The sequence below is a fragment of the Desmodus rotundus genome, chromosome 5 (assembly GCF_022682495.2).
Source record: "Desmodus rotundus isolate HL8 chromosome 5, HLdesRot8A.1, whole genome shotgun sequence".
NCBI classification, from domain to species: domain Eukaryota; kingdom Metazoa; phylum Chordata; class Mammalia; order Chiroptera; family Phyllostomidae; genus Desmodus; species Desmodus rotundus.
Genome location: NC_071391.1, coordinates 66600920 through 66625236, shown reverse-complemented (window position 1 = coordinate 66625236; position 24317 = coordinate 66600920). Strand labels below are relative to the sequence as shown.

Sequence of the window (24317 nt, the reverse complement as noted above, 5' to 3'; positions counted from 1 at the left end):
ACTTTTGTAGGGTATTAAGATTGCAAGCAATACCAACTATTTGAAAACCACTGTGGCATTTTTGTATCAAAAAGTATAAAAACTTATAGTTGTGGATTCCGTAATTTCCTGTCTGGGATTCTGTATAGGGGAAGTAATCCAATATGTGGAAAATGGTATACATGAAAATAATTATGTCAACATTTTAATTAAAAGAGCAAAAGTTGGAAGCTACCCAAATGTTTTACAATAAAACAATGGTTAAATAATACATAGCACACAAGGCATATAATAGAATATTGTTTTTAAAAAGAGAAAATATTTATATACTGAATATAACTATAATGTTAGAGAATAAAATTACAGGCACACTATTCTATTAAACATATGTAATCAAAATATGAGAAGGGATACACACAAAAACAATTGTGTGAGGGTGATAAGATAGTGTCTACACCTCTAGTTTTAGATGATTGTATTTTTTTTAATGTTTTTAAGCTCAATTCAAGCAATCTCATATAGAGTTCAAGTTTATGGGGTAGGATAGAAATTGAATAATGGGGAAAAATTTAAATGAAGAATTTCAACTGTAGAAGGTATGCATGACTTATGAATACTATATAACCTCAGTACCAATTTAAGAATCACTGAAGAGACATTGTTAAATTCCAAATATGTATTTTTTTCTATTTTAATCGTCTATTAAAGTAAAATAAAATAAAATAAAAATAGCAAGTAATTATCATTTCATTGTGCAAGTAACAACTTTTTATTAATTTTTTTTTCAATTACAGTTTACATTAAATATTACGGTGTATTAGTTTCAGGTGCACAGGACAGTGGTTAGACAATCATATACTTTACAAAATGATCCCCTGATACTTCTAGTACCCACTCGGCACCACACATAGTTATTACAATATTATTGACTCCATTCCCTCTACTGTACTTTACATCCCCATGACTATTTTGTAACCTCTAATTTGTACTTCTCCATACCTTCACCTTTCTCACCTTCTTCCCCAACACCCCCCACTCTAACAACCATCAGTCTGTTCTCTGTATCTATGTCTTTTTTTATTTTATTGGTTTATTTTGTTTTTAGATTGTATATAAAAATGAAATCGTATGTTATTTTTTCTGTATAATTTATTTTATTTAGCACAATGCGCTCTAAGTCTATCCATGTTGTTGTAATCGGAATGATTTCATTCTTTTTTATGACCAAGTAATATTCCTTTGTATATATGTACCTCTGTTGATGAACACTTGGATTGCTTCCATAGCTTGGCTGCTGTAAATAACACTGCAAAGAACAAAGAAATGAATATATTCTTTTAAATAAATGTTTTGGATTTCTTTGGATATATGCCCAGAAGTGAAATCACTGGGTCATAAAGCAATTCCACTTTTTAAATTTTTGTGTGTGGAACCTCCATACTATTTCCACAGTGGCTGCACTAATCTGCATTTCCACCAACAGTGCTCGAAATTTCCCTCTTCTTAACATCCTTGCCGACACTTGTTTGTTGATTTATCAACGATAGCCATTCGGTCAATTGTGAAGTCATATCTCATGTGGTTTTAATTTGCATCTATCTGATGATTTGCATCATTGAGCATCTTTTCATATGTCTGTGGGCCAGCTGTATGTCCTCTTTGAAGAGGTGCCTATTCAGGACCTCTGCCACTTTTTAATTGGAGTATTTGCTTTTGGATGTTGAGTTGTCTCAGTTCTTTATAAATTTTTTATATCAACCCCTTATCATGTATATCATTGGTGAATATGGTCTCTTATTCAGTAGGTTGTCTTTTCGTTTTGTTGATGGTCTCTTTGCTGTGGAAAAAATTTTTAGTTTGATGTCCCATTTGTTTAATTTTTTTGTTTTCCCTTATACAAGGAAAAATATCAGAAAAAAATATTGCCAAGAGAAATGTAAAAGAAATGTAAAATGTCAAAATGTACTGCCTATGTTTGCTTATACAAGTTTTAGGGTTTCAAATCTTATATTTAATATTTTTTAATCTATTTTGAATTTATTCTTGTATATGGCATAAGAGGGTAGTCTAGTTTTGTTTTTGTATGTATCTCTTGTATCTATCCAGTTTTCCCAACAGCATCTATTAAGTAGACTCTATTTACCCTATTTTATATTCTTAATGCCTTTGTAATATGTGAATTGACCATATAGAAACGGGATTAGTTCCAGTCCCTACTCTGTTTCATTGAACTACATGTCAATTTTTATGCCAGGACCACATTGCTTGGAGTCTTATATAGCCTTGAAGTATACTTTGATATCAGGTAGTGTGACACCTCTAACTTTGTTCTTTCTCAAGATTGGACCGACCATTGGGGGCCTTTTGTGGTTCCATATAAATTTTGGGGGGTTATTTGCTGTAGTTTTGTGAAAAATGCCATTGGGATTTTGATAGAAATTGTGTTGAATCTATAGATGTTGTTGGATAGTATGGATATTTTAATTATGTCAATTCTTCCTATTCATGAAAACAGTGTATGCTTTCATTTATTTGTGTTTTCTTTGAGTGTTTTTCTTCAATGTCTTATAATTTTCTGAGTACAGGTCTTTTATCTCCTTGGTTAAAATCACTACTCGGTATTTTAGTTTTTAGATGCCATTGTAAATGGGATTATCTTAGTTTCTCCTTCTGATAATTCATTATCTATGCATTAAAATGCAACTGGTTTCTGAATATTTATTTTTTATCCTGCAGCTTTACTAAATTCATTTATCAGTTCTAGTAGGTCTTTGGTAAAATCTTCAGATTCTCTGTATGCAGTACCATATCATCTGCAAATAATGACAGTTTTATTTTTCTCTTTCCAATTTGGATGCCTTTTATTTTTCCTGTCTGATTGCTATGGCTGGGACTTCCAGCACTATGTTGAATAAGAGTGGTGAAAGTAGACATCCCTGTCTTGTTCCCAATATTAAAGGAAATGCCTTCAGTTTTTTCCTGTTGCTTATGATGTCATCTGTATGTTTGTCATATACAGTCTTTATTATGTGGAGGTACGTTCCCTCCGTTCTCACTTTGTTGTTGTTTTTTTTTATCATAAATGGGCCCTAAATTTTGTAAAGTGCTTTTATGCATCTATTGGTATGATCATGTGATTTTTATTCTTCATTTTGTTTATGCATTCCATCACGTTAATCTGTGGCCATTAACCAACCTTGCATGTCAGAAACAAATCCCACTTGCTCATGGTGTATGATCTTTTTAATGTATTGCTGAATTTGGCTCGTCAATATTTTGTTGAGAATTTTTGCATCTATGTTCATCATAGAATATTAGCCTATAATTTTCTTTTTTATTTTGTCTTTGTCTGGTTTTGGAATCAGGTTAATGCTGGCCTCATTAAATAAGTTTGGGAGTCTTCTGTCCTATTGAAATTATTGGAATACTTTGAGATAGGTGTTACTTCTTTGAATTTGTGGTAAAATTTACCTGTGAAGCTTTGTGTTTGTCCAGGACTTTCATTTGGGGGGAGATTTTTTTAATTATTATTACTGCTTTGATTTTGTTGGTTGTAATTGATGTAATCAGATTTCCTGTTTTTTTTTTTCTTCCTTGATTCAATCTGGGAAGATTGTATGTTTCTAGGAATTTATCCATTTTTCCAAATGGTCCAATTGTTGGCACATAATTGTTGACAGTATTTTCTTATAATTCTTTGTATTTCTGTGGTGTCAATTGCCATTTCCCTTTCATTTCTCATTTTATTTATTTTGGTTCTCCCTCTTTTTCAAAATGAGTCTGGCTAAAGGTTTATTCATCTTCTTCACATTTTCAAAGAATCAGCTTTGGTTTCATTGAGCTTTTGTATTGATTTTTTTAAAGATGCTATTTCATTCATTTTCATTCCATTTTCATTCTGATCTTTAGTATTCCTTTCCTCTTACTCACTTTGGGCTTTGTTTTTCTTCCTATAGTTTATTTAGGTAAAAGATTAGATTGTTTATTTGAGATTTTTTTCTTTTTATCTTGACATAGGCCTACATTGCTATGAATTTCCCTCTTTGGATCCCATAGATGTTGGGACACATTTCATTTGTTTCAAGGCAATATTTTTTATTTCTTCTTTGATCTCATTGTTAACCCACTCATTGTTTAGCAGTATGATATTTAGCCTCCATATATTTGTGTGTTTTTCAGGGGCCTTTTTCTTGTAATTGATTTTGAGTTTCATACTATTGTGGTTTCAGAAGATGCTTGATATGCTTCAATCTTCTTAAATTTAACAAGACTTGTTGAGTGGCCTGACATGTGGTCTCTTCTGGAAAATATTTCATATGTACTTGAACAGAATGTATATTGTGATGCTTTAGGGGTGAAAAGCTCAGAAAATATCAATTAAATCTTTCAATTAATAAATATGTAATTTAAGGCTACCATTTCCTTGTTGATTTTCTGTCTGAAAGATCGATCCAGTGATGGAAATGGAGTGTTAAAGTTTCCTTTTATGACTATGTTACCAAATATCTCTTCCATTATGTCCATCATGATTTGCTTTATATATTTAGGGGCATAAATGTTTCCATGGGTTATACTCCTTTTGGATTTTCCCCTTTATCATTATATAGTGTCCTTCTTTGTCTCTTATTAAAGCCATAATTGTTTTATAGTCTATTTGTCTAATATAAGTATTACTACTCAAGCTATTTTTTCTGTTTCCATTTGTATGAAGTATCTTTTCCATCCCTTTACTTTCAGTCTCTGTGTGTGTCTTTCAATCTGAAATGAGTCTCTCGTAGAAAGCATATATAAGGGTCTCGTTTTCTTATCCATTCAGCTACCTTATGATTTTTGATTGGAGCATTTAATTCATTTACATTTGCAGTGATTATTAATAGGTATATATTTGTTATTATTTTATTTTTCATATTTATGTTTTTGTCTTTCTTTTATTAAAATATGTCCTTTTAATATTTCTTGTAATACTGGTGTGGAAGTGATGAACTCCTTTAGCTATACTTGTCTGAAAGTTCTTTATTTCTCCTTAATTTTAATTGATAGCTTTACAGAGTGGAGTAGTCTTGATTTCAGGTCCTTGCTTTTCATCATTGGGTATTTCATGCCAATTCTTTCTGGCCTGAAATGTTTCTCTTGACAAATCATGTGATAGGCTTGTGGGATCTCTCTTGTAAGTAATTAACTCTCTTTCTCTTACTGCTTTTAAGATTCTGTCTTTGTCTTTTACTTTAGTCACTTTAATTATGATATGTCTTGGTGTGGGCCTTTTTGGGTTCATCTTGTTTGGGACTCTCTGCACTTCCTGGATTTGTGTGTCTCTTTTCTTCACCAGGTTAGGAAATTCCAGTGACTATTTCTTCAAATAGGTTCTCAATCCCTTGCTCTCTCTCCTCAGTCTGGTATCCCTATACTGCATATGTTGTTAGATATCATGTTGTCCCAGAGGTTCTTTAAATTATCCTCACTTTTTTTAATTCTTTTTTCCTTTTGCTGCTCTGCTTGGGTGTTTTCAGCTACCATGTCTTCTAAATTGCTGATGTTATCTTCTGCTTTATCTAATCTGCTGTCAATTTCTTCTAGTGTATTATTTATCTCAGATATTATATTCTTCATTTTCATGTCACTTTTATATTTACTATCTCTTTGTTGAAGTTCTCACTAAGTTCATCCACTCTCTTCTTAAGTTACTTGAAATTCCTTATAAGTATTGCTTTGAACTGTGTATCTGGTAGAGTGCTTGCCCCCATTTCATTCAGTTCTTTTACTCTGGATTTTTCCTGTTATTTCATTCAGGCATGTTTCTTTGTCTCCCCATATTGGATGCCTCTCTGTACTTTTTTCTGTGTATTAGGTAGATCTCCTAAGTCTCCCAGTCTTGGTAGTGTGGGCTTACCTAGTAGGTATCTGGTGGAGCTTACTGGTATAGTTTTTCTGATCACCTGAACAAGGTGTTCCAGGAGTGTCTGTTGTGTACGTTTTGTTAGCCCTTTTGTTGTAGTGGAGTCTTGATTTCTGGTGGCCTATCCATGTGTAGGGTTGACCCACAGGCTGTCTGACTGTCAGATTGATCCCAGCCACAGTGTATGAGCTGCTGTGTAAAGGCTGACCCCACAGAGCAAAATTTGCCCTAGCATTGTATGGTGCCTTCCAGGTCTCCTTTTTGGGTGGCCACTTGTGGAGCTAATCGGGTTGTGCTCTGATGTAGTCTGAAGTTCACCACCAATTGTGTCATTCTGGGGCCTCTTGGGAGGGACTTTGATTCAGGTCAACTTCAGATGCTTCCTGTGATTGCCCTGGGCTACTTGCTAGGAGCTACAGAGTGGCCCATGGTTATTGGCTGCCTCTGCTCTGCTTGGGAGCACGTGGAAAGGTCCTGGCTGCATAACAAGGCCAGCTTCCATTCGTACTGAGCCTAGGAAGTTTAGCAAAAGGTCCAAAGCACCCTAAGATATGTTTCTACCTGCCAGCTTCTTGTTAGGCTCAGTCACTGAAAGAGCCTCTGGTGGCATGCTAGTTTTGTGAGACAGGTTCTTAGTGAGTCACCATGTAGGGTTGAGTATTCACCAGGTTGATGCATATTCAACTTACTGTCAGTGCTGGGCCTGAAGTCAGTTAGCAAAAGTCTCAGGGTTCACTAAGGACAGCCACCACTCACCTGGGGCCTATGTACCTTGTGGTAGGGCAAGGTCTTAGGGAATCATCAGAATGGGGTTAGTAGAGTTCATAAGGCTAAAACATATTAAGATTTAGTTGTGTGGAGGGTGAACTCTGTATAAGAATGGTGATGCCAATTAAGCATGCAAAGGAAAATATGCCCTAATCCCAAAGCCACACAACTCAGCCTCTCCCTGTGTGTCTCTGACACCTCCAGAGTTGGACAATTTCCTCGAGAGCCTTACAAGAACTGCACCATGAGCTTAGGCTTGCTGCCTCTAGAATATACCACAGCTGTGTGCACCAACTTGGCAGGACAGGCCCCCAGGGAGTTGGCAGGGTGGGGCTAATGCTATTCCCCAGGCTAATGCCACATTGAGGGATGAGCTCAAACCAAGAACAATGGTGTTTATGGATGGCATGGGAGAGGAACTCAACACAGGGACATGGCAACTGTCCCTCTAGCTGTCTTTCCAAAGCCACACAATTCAACCTCTCCCTGTATGACTCCAGTTCCTTATGAGCTGCCATCCCTCCACTAGAATCCAAGATGAGTTGTCTGTGAGTGAGATTTTATGTGCTGGCCCTTTAAGAGGGTGTCTGGGTTTCTAGCAGTCTCCTGCCTCACTCACCCTGGTGGACTCACCCTGCTGATTTTCACAGCCAGATGTTATGTGGGCCCCTCTTCCCAGCACATGTAGTGTGGAGTCTGGCATGGGGTTGAGTCCCCTTGCTCCTCAGGGCAGACCTCTGCAGCTGAGATATCCCTCTGGATTCTCAACCCCTTACATGTTTGTGAGTCCAGCCCTTTTCACTTCTCTGCCCCTTCTACCTGTGTCAATGTGACTTCTGTATGTCCTTAGTTATACGACTTCTGTTTAGCTAGTCTTCAGATGGTTATCGACATTGATTGTTCTATAATTCAGCTGTAATTTTTATACAGTCTTGGGAGGAAATGACTGTAACTCCTACCTGCTCTGCCACCTTGAATACAGAATTCTACTTCCAAATGGAGTCCTTCAGCTCACAGAGAGGCAACAAAAAAATGTGTAGAATCCAACAATCCTAATCCTACTTTCAGATGAAGGCTTCCCAAAATGCCTGTTTGTTTACATGATAGAAAGATATGATGTGTGGATATTTTTAGATTTTCTTCTAGGTTTTAGCTGGTGCTGCTAAGATTGTTTTTCTTCCCTCACAATCAGTTGCTTAGGAAATATTTTATCTTTTTAATTTTTTTGGTGATTAATCAGAATATCAAACATTCAGTATTTAGAAGTGAAGAATTTGTATTGAAACTTGTATTTGTATCAAAACCTGTGATTTACTGAACTTAATCAAACTCAACTCCTTCAAATAGATATATTTAATTAATTTAAAATAATTAACTCCTAAAAGAAAATTGAAACAGAGAACGGGAAATATCACTCAAAAGGGAACATAGGTGTTCATTCATCCAATGGCATCTCAGTCTATTTTATATTTTTTAAATAACTTAGATTTCTTCAGTTAAAAATATGCTCAGAGACCAAGCAAGAGAAGTTAGTTCTCAGAGTTGGGAGCAATGGGGCCAATATCATATAAAAGGCAGTGTTAGAAGAGTCCAGGTTAATCAAACACATTTCTGAAGTTTAGTCATTCAGCTGTATGGCAGTTAGCTCTGTGTAGAGACAGGGGTGTGAAGTAGGAATTTGATTATCATAGCAACCTTTCAAAATATATATATATAAATTAGAGATCTGTGTGGATGTATCAGGGTTCTGTTACAAAAAGCTAAACTGCTTCAATTACTTTAAGAAGATTTTATTATAGGTGTTAATGGTTAAGAAAATTATTGAGTTAAATTAAATGACTTAAGGGTGATCTTTCAAGAATGACTAAATAAAGTGAAACTATAGGGTCCAGCCATAAGGAAAGAAAGATGCTGATGTCCTCTAAGAGCAGGAAGCCGCCAACCCCGGAAGCACACACTGCACTGCCATGGTTCAGAAGCCACTATGATTAGGATGGCTCTACATCCAGGGAGCTGCTATAGTCTGGAGGCCTCTGCTCTTTTCCTCAGTTCCAGAATCTCACCATGCTTGCTGTGATTTGCACCAACAAAATAGATGTCCTGTGCCCTGCTTCTTGACTCCTATAAAGCTAATGGTTAGATAGCAAGTCATTCATTAAGGCTGCCACAGCAGGGGGAAAGAAGGAAAAATAATGACTCCATTACCATGCTTGCCTGCAGAAAAGCAGAAGGCATGGGTATTTAACCTCCATCCCACTTCTACATTCAAATCTCAGGCGTGTGCATCTGCCTGGCTGACCCTGAAGCATAATGAGATCCCTAACCGCAAGGGACTCTTGGAAATACAGTTTTTGTTTCTCTATCTTCTTTAGTACAAGAAGATACACTAGAATGAACATAAAATGGATGCTGAACACTAATGCACCAATATCCATACACATGCTTTTCCCAATTCAACAACTCTCCAAAAGCAACAATTAGCAATGGTGATGTTTCAAACTGACATAGTGCAAATATCTCATACAAATGAAAATGTACTCACCATCTCCCTGAGAGTGAGACCCAAAGAAACTTCTGCCAGTCAGTCTGTCCATCTCGGGGTAAAAGTTTATTCCTTCTTTAATGAACTACATTAGAAAGTTACCTACCCACTGCTCTTTATATATAAACATCAGAAGAAAGGAAGGGGCCTGAGTTATTTAATGCTTATATATAAAGCAGTACAAGGAAGAAAATATGGCTATTATGGTCTTCACTTCATAAAGCTGCACTTACAATTTGTGGCTCCCTTCCTTCTCTACCCACTTCTCACTCCCTGCGCCTTCAGTCGGCATCTAGGCAAGTAGAAGCCTTTACTAGAGCATGGTGATGCAATATTATTTTTTCTGAGAGATAAGATCTTATACTGACTTCCTATGGCCACAGCAGGATACAGCAGTCCTAGGCATGTTTCAGAAGAGCTCAAGTTTCAAATAAACTCCTCACTACCCACATTATAGCAACCATACCTGAAAGGGAACATAAAAAATGTGATTTTGGCTTCCTCACTTGTACAGTAGACCAAGCACTTGAAGGAGGATGAAATGGGTGCAGTGATACACTTTTTTTCACCACAGCAATTAATTGGGAAAAAGAGACCTGTTTTTCCATTATCTTACCAACAGTAAAAACTGTTCCTCTGTGCACTTATACATAGTTAAGATTCAGTGACTGAAAAAGTTAAGCTTTAGGTACATGGAAGCAATTACTGAATCTCTCAAAGGAATCAAGTTTGGTATGAGACCAGCCCCATGAGTTTATAACCAGTAGAGATCACCTCAGTTCACGAATTGTGCTGTGATAACAGCTCCCCCTTTGTGCCATGCCCCCATCATGTAACGAGGTGATTTTTCTGCATTTAGACCACTAGCATGAGGGTTCTGTCACCTCTTCTCTGTTAAACCCATACAGTTTGTATGATTCACCTTTAGGCCAGGACCAAGAGGAAATTCTTCATCCTTCTCTCTCAAATAATTCATTCAAAGTTCCATGACTTTGAATGGTAAATGGTTCTGATGGCCTATGAGAAAAGAGCACCTCTTCAATTTCTTTGAACGATTCGTCCTTCATGTTCTCCCTGCTACCAAACTACGAGTAGCACCTTTTGTTGCTTTGCTCAGTATTGCTCAGCAGAGATGCGAATTGGGCGGTGACTAAGACTGATTTTGACCTCCTTAGTTCCTACTTAGTTCCTCTTAATTGAATGATACGGGAATCATTTCCCACAGATGGGTGTGAGAAACATTTTTTAAAAGTTCAAATAATCACAAGCACAGGGGAAATTTTAAAATTAATCTGTCATGTGATAATTTGTTGGCAGGTTAGTTATCGAAAAGACATGGAACAAGAAGATGCAGCAGAAACCGTCAAAACCAGGGGAAATGAGTCATCTGTCATCCTGACAGGATTAGAAGGAAATACATTATATCACTTCACAGTGAGGGCCTATAATGGAGCTGGATATGGGCCACCTAGCAGTGAAGTGAGTGCAACCACCAAGAAATCCCGTAAGTGACCTGGGCTTTTGTTTGTTTCAGACCAAAGGGAAACATCTTTCATCTGTTAACATTTCTGAAAGCCATGTGATGTACATAGTAAGCAGAGTTGAAGGGGAGTTTTGATTCATAGTCGTGCTTCGTTGCTTAGATCTGAATTCTGAAACTAGCTTAGAAAATTCTGCATTCACAGGAGATAAAGGTTATCTTCCTGTGAAACAAGGCTAAGCGATTTTGACATGAAAGGGAGATAAAAGGATCCAGGTTTAAAAGCTCAGGAGAGGAACTATTAAAATGACACTCCCGGAGCAAAACCCTCCTTAGCTGGAAGGAAGCCTGTGGTGTCAGCCAACTATTAAACACACAAGACTAAAATGCAAGGATTTAAGTGAGAAAATGCATTTAAGACTCCTTGTCAGTTCTTTCCCTTTTTATTTTGCAGCCCCTAGTCAAGCACCTAGCAACCTCAGGTGGGAGCAGCAAGGCTCTCAGCTTTCTCTGGGCTGGGAACCTGTCACACCATTAGCCAACGAATCTGAAGTCATTGGCTACAAGGTCAGTGTTTCTTCACTCTCTTGGGTAGACACTTGTCTTGAAAACTGTTATTGTGAAGATGTACAATTAATAAGGCATAAAAGGACTCATTAACCTACCAGTTTTGTCTCCATCGTTTTCTATCTGTATCCCTAGAAAGGGCATTTCTGCAGTGAGGAAGCCACAGCGGTCAGAATCAGTTTCATCTGCAGAAGGCGTAGGAAAGGAATGGGTAGGAAAAGCAGCAACAACTCGAGTAGAGGGCCCCCTAAAGCACAGCGTCAGCACCAGCAGAGCATAGGCAGGGTGTCCTGGCATTCTCTCCCTGCAGACACGCTGTGCCGGCAGAGGGCAAAGACTGGATGGATGACTTCATTTGATAGAAAGGTTTTCTATTAGCAAAGAAACAGAGAAGAAAAAAATGCTAAGGCCAGCACAGTGCATGGAAAAGAGTTCATGGAGAGAGGCAGAAAGCTCCAAAATAGACATAACATTTCACATAGGGTCATCCTGCTTTGTGTCAACAAGAGATCTGGAAATATGAAAATGTTTAGTTTGTTTCTGAAAAAAGCTTTGTCTCTGATTTTAAAATATATGTGAGCTATGTGTCGAATTGGCTGAATTTCACATTCTAGTCCATACATCAGATTCTATTTATTGCCTTAAAGTCCAGACAGAATCATTAGTTGAATATTATTTGTAGCAGAATTTAAACATATTTCAATGATAATATTTAGACTGAAAAGCATCAGTTAGCTGACTTTTCAACTACCAGAGATGGTAACATTTTATATATAAAGTGAGAAAATCCTAAAGCTTAAAAACAAGAAGTTAAAAGTGGAATATATTTTTAAGGTAAGTACAATAATATCCAGTAAGATTATTTTAGACACAAACCGCAGCATTTCTCTCAGACTATAATCGGTATGGATCGCAGCCACCCTCCCATTCAAACACGCGCACTCAAATCTATCATAATCCTCAGGGATATTGAATTTGACCTTTTGCAGGAGGGCAGGTGAGCCATTTTCTGAACTGTTTCCTTAGTCCCTTTTTTTCCATACCACTCCCCCTGTCCTCACAATTTGTCCCAAAGGCAAATATGCCCTTCAATGATTAGGGATAGCAGGATTCCCAATAAGAATGATAGACCATCCAAAAAACAAATCTAATATCATCAGATGTACAGCAAGCAATCTCCCAAACTGGAGTGGCAACTAGAACACAAGAGGAGCTGGATGAAAGCACATGTTACCTGGAAGACCCATTGGCGTTAGGCACCTCTCATGTGAGAAGAGAAACTCCATGTGACCTGCAGAATACATGAGGTTTAACATAGGTGTCCCAGGTGAAACGACCCTGCTCTTTGTTCACAGCTGACACGTCATCTCTGTCATTGCTCTTCCTCTTTGTTTGTGACTGTCTCTCCAATCAGGCTATGTATGAGTGAAGGCAAGGACCCTGTCTTACCACCTTTGTATCCCCAAGTGCTTCTAGAATGGAGCAATAAATAAATTAATTTTTGACCCAGCTAGAGGTATCCATCAATATAAACAGATGTTTTTCTTTGGTTATTCAACTTCGATATCAGACAGGGCTTTCCAGACTCTTGAGATACACGTACATTTGGATTTGTACTGTATTCCATGCCCTGTGGAATTCTGAAGCCCATGTATGTTTTTCTCCAGCTTCTCAGGGACCTTAAAGTCTATGGCCATTCTAGTCTCATTGACTTCCTGAATCTCAGAGCTTCCCTTTATCTTATATTTACTCAGCCTCTTTCCTGTGATTCCCATAAATTAAAAAGCCTCACATATAAAGACTGACACTATCCTCTTTCTATGTAACTATGCTTGAAGTTTTTCATAATAAAATAACTAAGAAAGAAGTAGCATACATATACATATATACATATGCATATATTTGCATACATAGTATGTCAAATATATGTATATCAGACTTTACGGAAATTTGAAGGAGGGATTGTAAACTGAAAGACACGTAATACAGGTAAACATCTGAGAATTGCCCACAAGAAAGTTTTGTTCTTTTTTATTTTTTTCCAGTTGGTCCGAAGGTTGTGGGTTTTTGTTAAGCTGATTAGCATTGTTCTTTTTTATTTTTTAACTATAGTCATTATGCTGTACATTATTTCTCCAGGACTTATTCAGGATCCTGTTCTCTTTGTTAAGTATAGTTGGTATACAATAGTATTATATCAGATTCAGGTATGCAGTACAGTGATTTCACATTTACATACCTTACAATGTGATTGCCACACCAAGTCTGGGAACCACCTGCTACGTGCAAACTTATCACAATATCATTGGCTGTACTCACCTTCGCTTCCTTCACGCATTCTCCACCCCCCCTCTGGCAACCAGCAGTTTGATCTCTGTTTCTGTGAGTCTCGTTTTGCTTTGTTTGTTGGATTGTTTTCTTTTTTTTTAGGTTCCACATGTAAGTAAAAATATACGGTATTTGTCTTTGTCTGACTTATCTCACTTAATATAATACCCTCTAGGTTTGTCCATGTTGTTGCAAATGACAAGATTTGATGCAGCCACTGTGGAAAACAATATGGAGATTTATCAAAAAACTAAAAATAGATCTCCCATGGCCTAGCAATTCCACTTCTGAGGATTTGTCTGAAGAAAATGAAAACACTTAATTTGAAGAGATATATGCACCCCTATGTTCATTGTAGGAAAATTTACAATAGCCAAGACACAGATGCAGCCTAGGCCTCCTTCAATACATGAATGGATAAGCAAGATCCTGTTCTTAAAAGTGCTTTCAGCTGCTCTGGAGCCAATGGCTTCTCACTGGTACTTGTGGTTCCAACATCCTTTTGCCAGATTCCATTCATTTGCCTGACTTCTTATACACACCCATTGCCAAGAGGGTTTCAGAATCCTCACCCTCTATAATGAAGAGTAATTGTCTCTATTGACTATTCCCCAAATGCTCAGTTGGTGAATAGGCCTTTAATAGGATCCATCCTTTTTAGGAGCACTTGTGAGAGAACCAGCAAACATTTATTTTGTTATATTCTGAAGCACACTCACCCCATTATTCTGTTTCCATCTGACATATAGATTAGCTGTTTCCAAATTATGCCTTTGAGACTAGAACTTCTGTATTAATGTTTTACTTAGGAAAATCTCTTTGGATAATACACTGCTTTTAGTTTTTTAGATAAAATTTGAGAATAGTCTTGACAATACATTGGGCCATGTCCTTTATGCTTAAAGATAGCTATAATCACCACTGCCAATCTATAAACAGAGCGATCTTCAAAGTGCTCCCTGACCTCCTTACTGTCAATAGCTGTTTCTGGCATGTCTTGATGACCCCTTAACCTGCTTCTGTTTCCCATTCTTCTTCTTCTTTTCTGAATCAGGATTTTAAAATGAGCTGAGACTCTCTGAAGCACCCAAGACTAACCATGAATTTAATGTATCTTTTCATTCAGTATACATACTTACCAACGCTTAGCACTACATCTCCCTGGGTGTGTTAATAAAAATCACATAGACTCTCATGCTCCTTTTGCTACCACTAACTGATATTTTTTCTTTTTTCACCTTTTCTTCCTAAATCTCCACTGATCCACAAATTTTTCTTCAACTCTGGATTTCACAGCAAAATTAGATTTGCATTACCAGCTGCATTTTTCTTTGTCATAAGAATTGTAATTTATTGAACCATAATAACAATGTCTGCTAAAATAGTCACTCCCCTGTCAATCCTCACCAATTTACATACTTCCACGTTGCCATATATTTTCTTTCTAATTACCTCATGTGGATGATCAGAATTCTAATTCATTACACTGCAAGAGTCAAAATGAGAAGCATAAATTCTGATACGTCATTTTTTAAGCAAAGAGAACCTGCTATAGACATCTTTCACAAAGTGTTTCTGATTCCCCAAATCTTGATTAAGTACCCACTTTGCACATCGCTTTGCCATCAAATGAGTTTCCTGCTGCAGCACTTGTTACAGTTCATCGCATTGTTACCCATCTCCACTGTGCATGAGACCGTAAGTGCCACAAGGGCAGCAGCCACACGGTCTCGTTCTCTGATGAGTCTCCAGTATACAGCACTGTGCCTGGTCCACATAAGATGCCCAGCAAATATTCCGTAATGCTCTTAGCACTTTGCAACTACATACAAGCTATGGCTTTCTTCCCTATAAGAACTTCAGTAGCTAAAATTATGGTACATGTTATACTTTTATACAGAAATTACTTCTCTGAAGTAAATTTAAATCCATGAGTGATAAAGGAAGTGAAATGGAGGGGGCATGTATTACCAGAATGGAGAAGGAAAGATCAAATACAGTTATAGTTCAATATATAAAAATAATACTTTTATAAAAGTATTTTTCTTGTATGTAAGTTAGTTCAAGCTAAAAACACATTTTATAAGAAAAAAAGTATTATAAATTTCTTGTCTAGTTTCCAAAGCCAGTTCATAGTTTATGACGGAAATGTGAAATGCTGGTGATTGACAAGTATCAATGATGAAGCAGAAGTAGCTTCCTCTTACTGCATTTACCGTACAGTAGGTCCTGTGTGAGGTATTTTACATGCATTCTCTCATTCTATTCTCCTAACAAACCATGAAGTAAGTGTTATTATCTCTACAGTAGAGGCACTCGAGGTTTAGAAATGTTAGTAACTTGCCCACATTTGCCCAAACAGGAATGTGGAGGAAGTTGTTTTTATTTCGCAGAGTTGTTTTGAATCCAGATCCACATGATGCAAAGCCATTGCTCTTTCCATTGCAAGGCCATCCTGTCCTTGGACCACCACGTATGAAAAAGCACACAGACAATGAAACGGAATAAAACTACATCTCAATACAGCTTAACTGTTACTTGATTATTAGACAAAAAAAATGTTTATTGGAGGTAAATGAGTAGAAACGATTCAATACAGTGAAATAGCTCTGAGCTCATCATCAGAATACTAAACTAATATAATTTCTATCCTAACTAGCCACATGCGCTTGTATAAATCACATAACCTCTGTGACCTTAATATTTTGATATGTAAACAGGATAATTCTGTACCCTAATACGTTGCTCTGAAACTCTGACATGAATGCATATTCAATTCTAGTACCATGGATAAATATTCAAAAAGACTTAACTTTGCTACCCAACGTATGCAAATGCCAGTTCACTGAAAAGCAAGCAAATATAAAAGTAAAAATAATAAAAAATTTAATTTCTTACCCATTTTTGACATTGTTGAGTATACTATTTATCGTTTCAAATAATTTATAGATTATAGCTTTGACTACTCCCCCAAATACTGTTTATTTCAACAACCAGGAATAAAAGACTCCCAGTTCCTGCCCCCTTGCTACACGCTTCTCTAGCCTCATTTTTCATGTGTCTTTCCATAAATCTTTCTCCATTCCATACCCCAATGATAGGGTTTCTGATTGCTTAGATGTGTATTTTAATCTTCTCTTACCTCTTCCTACGTCAGCTCAGGTATCACCTCCTCTGAAAAGTGCCCAGACTGAATTAAACTCTTTCTTCTGTACTTTCATAGCACCTTCTACATATTTCTAGTTGCAGCATGTAACACATACATTACATTTGCTTGTGTATCTGTCTAAGCCATAAGATCCTGAACTTAGCTCAGAGTGTGACATACAGTAAACAGTCAATTAACATTAGAAATTCTCAATTAAATATCAAATATTCAAACCCTTGTTATTATTTCTAGGTTTTTTATAGGCAAGAGGGCCACAGCAACAATCAAATCATCGAAACACAGAAACCTCAAGCAGTAGTACCACTCCCTGACGCTGGAGTCTACATTATTGAAGTTCGAGCGTATAGTGAAGGAGGGGATGGAACGGCTAGTTCCCAAATCAGAGTGCCGTCGTATTCAGGTAAGTTGTGACATAGGAAGCTTAATTTGATGACCACCAAAAATGTCAATATGATATAAACCTCATCAAAATTAATATGATAGATTGCATGGTTCAGAGACTTTGAAGGGTCTCTCTTACGCTTTAATTTCTGTATCATCCTCTGATTAACACAAACCATGGTAGTCTGCCCCAAACTGCAGAATTTCTATAAAGCCAGAAAAGAGATTACATTTTCACTTAATGTTCTTAGTAGTGAAACTCCCTTGCCTTTCCTGGTCCTAAGCAGTACTTTGCCATTTGGGTTTTGAAGTATTGCTTTTAAACCGGTATTTCTCTAGTTCGACATGCCTGTTTCTCTGTCGTCTTGACTGACTTCGTTGGTAGATGACGGAGAGGCAGGAACTGGAAAGTTCAATTTTAAAATTAAAATCTGATCATGTTTATTGACTTCAGAATAAATTATAAGTTTTAGTGAGCATAGTTTTTGTTGTTTCTGGCTTTTAAATCCAGTTTTGATAAATAACATTGTGTAAGTTTAAAGTGTACGCTGTGTTGATTTGATACATTTACATTTTGCAAAATAATTACCACCATAACTTTAGTTAACACCTTCATCAAATCATATAACTGCCATTTCTTTTTTGTAGTGAGAGTATTTAAAATCTACTCTGTTAGCAACTTCCAGACATTGTTAACTAAAATGTCTGTTAACTATATTGTTAACTAAAATCACCATGCTGGACATTAGATTCATGGAAATTATTCAAAAATTATAGTTGTTAGCAATATTAATAATTTCTAGCTTTCTCTTAGCCCTTATTAAATGTCAGTATGGTGATAATGACATTACATACATTATCTTATTTAATCTTAGTAACAATCAGATGAGGTAGAAGGCATTACATATTCCTATTTTACAGATAAAATTTAAATATCTTGCCTAAGATCACACTATGACTAAGTGGAAGAATCAGGATTCAAACCCAGGAATGCTTGTCTCCAAGGCCACATGTCTTCACCACTACTATCATTATTCCACCAGCGAGGGAAAACTGGTTAAGGGAAGGGAAGATAGCACAAATTTGGATTAATGTAACCATTTCTTGGAGGTAGTCAAAATAAGAAGCAACAGATTTAATTAAATATGTAAATGTCTACCTAAGAAAGTTTTAATCAATTTTCATTAAAGCCCTGTAAAAAATGTTTAATAAACATTTCCTTAATAAGTGATTATAAGCATTGTTTGTTGAGCAATCATTCCCAAGCGTACTTGTCAACCTAAAGAGAAGGATCAAACAATATCCTATAGGTGTCTGCATGTGTCTCTATTACATTCAAAATATTTCTTTATTTGGTTTCAGACCAGGAGTATTACATGTAAATTTCTTTGATGTCACAAAGTGAGATAGGAAATAAATGTAGGAAAGAAAATAAGAAGATACACTGAAACTTTGAAGAAAAGTTATTGAAATAATCCTTGATAAGCAAATTCTTGCATAAAAATGCAGATGAGATAAAGGATATTATGGAGACAATTGATAAGACTTGAATAATGTCTGTAGATTAAATAATATTATGGCAACATTAATTTCCTATTTTTAAAAATCATACTGTACTATATAAGAAAATATTTTTAAAAACTGTGCATAAAAGTATAAGGGTAAAGGTGCATTATATCTGCAATTTACTCTCAACTGGTTCAGGAAAAAAAGTATGTATTTATAGAGACAGTAATAAAGCAAGAGTAATAAAACATAAACATTTAAAGAATCAGAATGAATTATTTGTTCTATTCTTATAACTCTTTGGTACATCTAAAAATTGTTTCAAAAGGAAATATCAAAAGTAAAAAAACATAAGATTCAGGAAGTCTGACTTTTCAGAAATTCAGATAAAAAGATGTAAGAATTTAAATATATTGTGGCCACACGAAAAGTTAATGTACTTTATAATTCATTTATAAAAGCTTAGTTTCAAGAGCAAGAAAGGTAGTAATGTAGGGACATTGATTAGTTCCCAATTGATCTGCTTAAATGTGAGTGTTTTATCTTGAAGAGCACTTTCAAAGACTAAAGATTATTTTGAAAAGTGAAATAGATGACAACTCTCTTTGCTTCATAACCTCAAATTTCTAATAACAACAATACAAAGAGCCTTTACTGAGCCCTATACTTATATTCTTGGTATTACCCTAGGTATTTTTCATACATTATTTTATCCTTATATCAATCTCATGAGTTAGTAGTTTATTATTCTCTAACCCCCCAAAGTTCCTCCCATACACAATCAAATTCTAAAGTATCATCTGAATTAGATCAACCCCAATTTGGAAGTTCTTATAAGGACCTTGATTCTCCCATTTATATTTTAATTAACTCAAAACTTCTATTTCATGAAAGACCAAAAGGGTACATTTTTATGTTTTAGTTAAAATACTTTGTTCAGTGCAACCATTTCCTGGGTTTCCATAAAATGAAAACTCATATTGTTATGTATCTTAGACCATAAAACATGAGCAGCGATTGGTTTCATCCTTAATTTTCAAAAACTAAGAGCCTAGGAAATTGAATTACTTGCTCAAGTGAAATATCTGGTTAGTTTTACAGCTGGGACTAGAACTTAGTTCAGTGTCATTGTGGCTTTGTGTTGTGTTTTGTTCTGTTTTGTGTTATCAATCCAAAATAGTGTTTTTGTTGTGTGGATTTTATGTGGAATTTGAGATATAGATTCCATTTAGCATTCTGCAAGTAAGATGGTTTTACAAAATGCCATGTAGTTGATTTAACAAGGACACAGCCACTCCCAAATAAATAGAAAGGATGTTTGCACAGTTTTTATTTTTTAAGTACGCATGTGCCACTGTGGCAAGGCTTCGCCATCATGCCATCTGCACAAGTCATAATATATGTAACATTCTCCAATATGTTGATTCATAGGTTTTAGTAGTGCCTTCCTTGTAAAAATGTTCAAACCAAAGATTTCTTGCCTTTATATGTGTGTGGCTTACCAAACAAATGATTCTTCAGCTCTTAAGTAAACATCTAGAAAATAAATTTGACTCTATTTCTGTAATTAAAATCACATCCAGCATTCTTTAACACTTATTCTGGTGAGAGAGTATACCTTGACAGAAGAACAATTCCAAAATTGAGGGGGAGTTTTTATTACTAATCTATCATTAAGGTTTTAAACAAGGCCAATCACTGTTTTAAGAGAGACAATATAAAAGGGTGTCTGATTCCACTAATCCCTAGCTCAGTGACTTTAAACTAGTTTTATAATCTTTCTAAGCCCAATTCCCTCATCTGCAACAGGGGGATAAATAATAGAACTTATTGCACAGCAATGTTGTGAGGATCAAAAAAGATAATATGTATAAAGGGCTCGCTCAGCACACTGCGTGGCATGGACTAAGCATTCATTAATATAAATCAGGAGGAAGACACCTCAGAAGACTCCTGGCTTGAAAAGCCATTCCTAAAGTTAGATCTAAGGGGAGTACTTAGTTTGTGATTATGTAGAGCTATTGAAACTACTTCATACTAATCAATCCAGATGAGTCTGCTTAATCAAACAAACACCTTATACATTAACTGCATACAGTGTTTCGGTCTCAAGAAGGAAGGACTTCTTTAAGTTAGAGTGATGAAAGATAGCTCTCCTTTGCCAACTTTGGTATGAGAATCCAGAATTTAAGCCTATTCAACTAAAACTTCAACCCCATCAAGGACCTTTAAATAAATTAATTGATATGATGTTATTACTAATCTGAGAAATTGGCTGAAGTAATTAAATTATAAATTCTTATTGTCACAAACCTTTATAAGTCACTTTTGCTCCATGCTCTCAACTATGCACTATACAAATCCCTTTATTATACACACGTGCCCTGTGGGATGTTTTCCATCAGTGCGTCATTGGTGAAACCTACAGAGTCGCCTGGTCAAATGTGTTTGCTGGACATGACATTGCCTTCTTAAGACAGTACTCCATAAAAGTTTGGGGAACCCCAGACAATGTCTTGGTTCATAAGTACTAGAAATACTCTCATCAGAAACAGGACCAGTGTTGCACTCATTAACCCTACATACCTAGAAATAACTCTTTCCTAGCTCAAGGAAAACCAAAATGATTTGCTCCACTTACTGCTTCTCTTTTTTCCCAGGTGGAAAAATCACTAGTGCTCAGTCAACCCTCCACAGTCTCTCCACGTCTTCATCATCAGCAACGTTGCTCTTGGCTTTGATGATTCCTTCAACCTCTTGGTGAAAACTGCAGACTTAATGTGCTTTTCTTTGCTTTACCTTGATAATAGCAGTGAATAGTGTAGTGTAAGCGGAGATCCAGGACACTGAGATGAGCTTTAATAACTTGGGACGACACGTGGTGCACTTATAGGAGGTTGGGGGGAATGTTGCTCATTCGGCAGGTTTCTCTTTGGTTTTTGTCAATGGAGAGGACAGTTCTTGGTCCAATAAAAATATGCAGTCTGTTTGTAATGATTATTTTTAAGCAGGTGTAATTTCTGTCAAATGTATTCTTTACTTTTTTATATGTTGGAGTTTGATTTTATAACTAATGACCCTAAGTGTGTGCCATCCATTTGTTAAGTAAGTGGTTCCTAGCAAATCTGTTTCAAACACAAAAGCAAAACGGAGAATAAAATGTTTGGTTGAGACTCCAAATCTACTCTTTTTCATTTTCCCTTTGACCGATATTTCAATTGACAAAACGGCACGAGATATGAAAAATACTTCAGTTGTGTGGTCCATTATAGGATAAGTACATAAAAGTATTCTCAGAAAATATTGTATGATTGCATAGTGAAATAGCAAAATTTGTCAATATGCTATTCTATATGCATCCTTAGAGCGAGTTATTAGGGTAGGGAATAAGCCATTTACCTTAGTGCAAGATAAATAGGAAGTGAGTCCAAATGAATCTAAATGATGTTGTTTTTCCATCAAGTACTATGTTATCTAGTTGCAAATATAGTAAATGTTTATTTTTAATAATAAAAGATAGTTTAAAGTCACAAAAATATGATTATTAAAACTGCAGACACTGACTTGCTGCGAAGGGTGCTGATTTGTACATGAAATGAGTACAGACACAGCTTCCCACTTCCCCACCTACTGTCAAAATACAGGTCGAATTAGGTCCCAGGTTTTCTTCTAACTGCAAATACTTTAAAGGACAATGAAAAATTGTTGTGCAAATAATTACACATATAAATTCTGTAAATTAAAATAATTCAACTACAACAAATAAATTTTCATTTTTTAAAACAGTTCCATGTGTCACATACCACTTATAAAATCTTACCAACTATTAAAGTAAAAAAAAAAATCCCTAGGATAAATTGGTTTTTTAGTTAAACCATGGAAACATGGCCTCAGTACAAGATGAGCTCCATTTGCTATTTTGAAGAGTCAACCTGGACCTAACTGATCCTAGATGGTGGTTAGAAAGGTTAAAGGTTTCCACTTGGTGATATCTCACAGAAGCTCTAACCAGCATGAGAACTTGCCAGAGTTCACATCATACCCAAGAAGATGACTGAGGGACAGTAATCGCAAAGTCGTAGGCCGAATAACTGTCTGGATGTTAACAGGTGATGTTAATAGGAGAATAAAAAGCAACTTCTCTTATAAAATCTAAAGTGTTAATTCAACTTCCATCTTTAACAGCAAGCAAAAGGAAGGATATTGAGCTCACACTGGTGGCTCTAAAGGTTAATTCCAGTAGAATCAGAGGAGAGATTGGAGTTTCTGTTCTGAATATCTTAAAAGATTGGTTTCAGAGCCACAGCATAACTACTTATGCTGATTACGCCTTCTCTTTTGGATGAATTATGTCCAAGACACCCCTAACTAAACAAGAAGTGATTTAGAAGACTATGTTAGTTAACAGATTGTTATAGTAAACTGGAGATTGTGAGTATTGAAGTCAGTGAACAATGGTGACCAAGTGGCCTTCCTTGAGCACCTCCTGCATAATGGGAGAGGCTGACTTTGCAGACAGAGGGATGCTAACTATTAGGCAGACAAACTGTGACCTTTCTCAAGTGTACCACAGCTTGCAGGAGCAAAATGTGCATCAGAAAAAATGCAGCAAGAATACTAAAGAATGGGCAATAATTTTTACTTCATATTTGATTAATCAAACCCTTTTCTTCATTTTCCATGGTGTTTTATACACAACTTAGTGGAACTCATAAAACAAAGCCCCCAAAGACGTAAGGTCAGAACATGGCAAATTCAAATTAACCAGTATTTTCAACTAGCTCATGGATGGTACATATCTGACAGCATATATAAATATAGAATGTCTGATGTTGTATTCTTACAGGAATCAAAGATACAGGATGTTTCTACTCTACATACACAGAATATGTATTTTGCATCATAAACCTACTTTTAAAAATAGGTTTGAAATGTTTATGTACTTATATATTGCACACTTGTTACTTTGTAGAAAACAAAACATCATTCTTTATCAAGGTACATTAGTTTTCAGCTGCAATACTGAGTGAGCTTTTTCTTGGATGGGATCATAATCACACAGTCTTAAATCACTTAAAGAGACTGTATTTTTGTATAATGTCGATTGAACTATGAAGACAAAAACACTCTTCACAATTAAAAATTCCATGAAGGTGAAACTTTTGCATATCCAAATTAAGGTACTGTGGACCCCATGTCAAACCTTTAAATGTATTGTATACAGTCTGTATATATGTACTATATATATAAGGGTATATACCATGTGGAAGGCACAGTCAGATAATAATTCTGTGTACTGTTCTTGTAACATTAGATCTTTTTAATAAATAATTCTCTTTTTATTGACTTTTATCTTCTCTCCTGTCGACTCCATGATGACTTTATTTATTTCACACACAACACAGTATATGCTCACGATTATGGACATTTTCACACTGAAAATTTCATCGTCCACGGGTGTCCATGGTAGTTTCAACTTGACAGTTGGAAGCTATATCAAAGAATAAACTAAGCAAATAAGAGTACAAGTGGGGTATGTTCATAGTTAGGCTCATGATTTATTTTTTCTCAGGAAGGACACTTTATTAAATGATTTTTAAAAAGAGTTTGTTAAATGTGTACTTCGGCTTCTGTTTGGAACAGTATATCCGAATCTATCCCAGGTAGCATTTTCCCAAATCGTCATTCACGCTTGTGTCCT

General features: G+C 36.0%; 1 protein-coding gene across 1 annotated transcript in view; it reads left to right on the top strand.

Annotated features, from left to right (window-relative positions):
- Positions 1 to 23882, top strand: part of CNTN5 (contactin 5) — a 1123225-nt gene extending 1099343 nt beyond the window's left edge. Inside the window, exons 22-25 of the mRNA XM_024574613.3 lie at positions 10503 to 10689; positions 11120 to 11232; positions 16961 to 17129; positions 21277 to 23882. Coding sequence (XP_024430381.3) covers positions 10503 to 10689; positions 11120 to 11232; positions 16961 to 17129; positions 21277 to 21380 — 573 coding nt within the window. The 3' untranslated portion in view covers positions 21381 to 23882. The remainder of the gene's footprint in view (positions 1 to 10502; positions 10690 to 11119; positions 11233 to 16960; positions 17130 to 21276) is intronic.
- Positions 23883 to 24317: the final 435 nt, after the last annotated feature.